The sequence below is a fragment of the Mandrillus leucophaeus genome, unplaced genomic scaffold (genome assembly GCF_000951045.1).
Source record: "Mandrillus leucophaeus isolate KB7577 unplaced genomic scaffold, Mleu.le_1.0 Scaffold150, whole genome shotgun sequence".
Classification (NCBI taxonomy): domain Eukaryota; kingdom Metazoa; phylum Chordata; class Mammalia; order Primates; family Cercopithecidae; genus Mandrillus; species Mandrillus leucophaeus.
In genome coordinates, this window is record NW_012101477.1 from 3,607,781 (window position 1) to 3,610,355 (window position 2,575).

The 2,575-nt window shown below is 49.9% G+C and overlaps 1 protein-coding gene across 1 annotated transcript in view; it reads left to right on the forward strand.

Annotated features, from left to right (window-relative positions):
- TGM2 (transglutaminase 2) overlaps window positions 1-2,575 on the forward strand; it is a 35,599-nt gene that overhangs the window by 24,114 nt on the left and 8,910 nt on the right. Inside the window, exon 10 of the mRNA XM_011974979.1 lies at window positions 1,215-1,487. Coding sequence (XP_011830369.1) covers window positions 1,215-1,487 — 273 coding nt within the window. The remainder of the gene's footprint in view (window positions 1-1,214; window positions 1,488-2,575) is intronic.

A 2,575-nucleotide genomic window follows, 5' to 3' on the forward strand; every position in this document is an offset into this window, starting at 1 on the left:
AAGCTGAGGCAGGAGAATGACGTGAACCCGGGAGGCGGGGCTTGCAGTGAGCCGAGATCGGGCCACTGCACTCCAGCCTGGGCGACAGAGCAAGACTCCGCCTCAAAAAAAAAAAAAAAAAAAAATCAGTATTTCTCAGCAGTGGGACCTGTAACCATAGATGAGCAATTCCACACGTTTTAATTGCAATGTACTTGTGTTAGAGGGGCTTGAAAGTCCAGAGGGGCCACGGAGGACAGGTTCCTCAAATTTTGCAGTGTTTATTTTTGCAGTATTTGACATATAGATGGGAAAATGAACATGAAGGTGGATAGGAAGAGAAACGGGCCAAGATAAACTTAAAAATAATGTCACGAGTTCAATCAGAGGCATGAGGATGAGGCATCTTTCTGCTACTGATGCTCGATCAGTTGCGGGGGAAAGGACTTGGTTTATTTTTAAAAATTGGATTCGAGCACATCCAACAGCCAATTCAATATAATATATAATTTCTAAGCAACTACTAAGCACAGCAGGGCCCACAGAGGGGACTAAGAAACCATCGTTCTTGCCTGGGCCTGACCCCCGCTGGCTTTCCAGGGGCACGTAGCCATACTCTAGCTGAAAGGGATAACACGGAATGAAATGATGCTCTCCCCATCCCCTGAAAGGTCTAGAGCTGGTGGTTTGATAGAAGAAATAGAGATGCACCCAACAGCACTGGGAGAAAAAAATTAAAGGAGCATAGGAGAGAGATAAATGGAATATAAGGAAGGGAGCAATCAGAGACAGGGAGGGAAAGGATTTCAGGTAGAAGTAATCCCTGTGCAAATGCTTGAAGGTAAGAAAGATTGCACTGTATTCATGCCTAGCATGCACCAAGCACTGTTGTAGGCACTGGATATGACATAAGAATAAGTAAAACACAGCCTTAGCCCTCGAGCAGCTCAAGAGGGTAAGTTTGAAACAGAAAACAACACAGGGGAAGGAGTGGTCAGAGAGGGCTTCCTGGAGGAGGTGTCATTTGGGGCTGGGTCTTGAGGGATGTGTAAGAGTTCACTAGTGGAAAATAAATGAAATACTGTGTCCTCCTCCTGGCTCAGACATGTAAAGAAGGGGTTCCTTCAGGGCTGCCCTGAGTCATCAGGGCTCTGCGAAGCCAGCTCACCCTGTCCCAGCCCCCTTCCTATGATCTATTCACGCTGTGACTGAGGCTCTCTTCCCAACCCCTACAGGGTCCTCAGAGGAGAGGGAGGCCTTCACAAGGGCCAACCACCTGAACAAACTGGCCGAGAAGGAGGAGACAGGGATGGCCATGCGGATCCGTGTGGGCCAGAGCATGAACATGGGCAGTGACTTTGACGTCTTTGCCCACATCACCAACAACACCGCCGAGGAGTACGTCTGCCGCCTCCTGCTCTGTGCCCGCACCGTCAGCTACAATGGGATCTTGGGGCCCGAGTGTGGCACCAAGCACCTGCTCAACCTCAACCTGGAGCCTTTCTCTGGTAAGGGCCTGTGTTCCTGGAGCATTTGTTGACTGCCAACTGACAACGTGCTAGGTAGTGACCTAACTGCTTAGCCCGTGTGATTTCACCCCACAGACACTTACGTGGCACTTACTCTGGGGCAGGCCCTGTCCTAAGCACTTTATAAATATCAACCCACTTAATTCTTACAGCAAGAGTGAGGGGTGGATTCTATCATGGCTCCATTTTCCAGATGAGGAGATGGAGGCACAGAGAGGTTAAGTAATTTTCTTAAGGTCACACAGTTGGGGAGTGAACCTGTCCTCTCAGCAGCTATACTGTTTGGTTTCACCTCAACTTCCTGTGACCGCTGCTGCCCTCTCCCAGTGAATTCCACTATCTCCAGCCCCTCATGCCTCAGCAGCCTCTCCCCACGGGCCCTTCGAGAACCTCTCCTGTGCCTCTGGTTGCTCTCGGCCTCAGAGAAAAGGCGCTAGCCCACCGCCTTGGAAAGTGCCCATTGCACTTTCCACAGTGATGGAGATGCGCTGAGTCTGCACCGCCTATCCAGCATGGCGGCCACCGGCTCCACATGGCTGCTAAGCGCTTGAAAGGTGGCTGATGCAACTGCAGAACTTAAGTTGTTTTGTTTGTTTGTTTGCTTGTTTTTTTATTTTTTTCGAGATGGAGTCTTGCTCTGTTGCCCAGGCTGAAGTGCAGTGACACAATCTCAGCTCACTGCAATCTCAGCCTCCCAAGTAGCTGGGGTTACAGGTGCGCACCACCATGCCCAGCTAGTTGTTGTATTGTTAGTAGAGATGGGGTTTCATCATGTTGGTCAGGCTGGTCTCGGACTCCTGGCCTCAAGTGATCTACCTGTCTCAGCCTCCCAAAGTGCTGGGATTACAGTCATGAGCCACTGCGCCTGGCCAAAACTAAAGTTTTAATTGTGTTGAAAGTTAGATAGCTACATGTGGCCAGAAGCTGCTATATTGGACAGAGCAGATTGGCAAGCCAAAGGTGGGAGCGTCCAGGCCTCTGCAGGGAGAAGTGCTTTCTTCCAGGACTTGATTGTCCCTCTTCAGTGTCCCCAGCACCAGCCTAGTTGCCTTTTTTTTTTTTTTTTT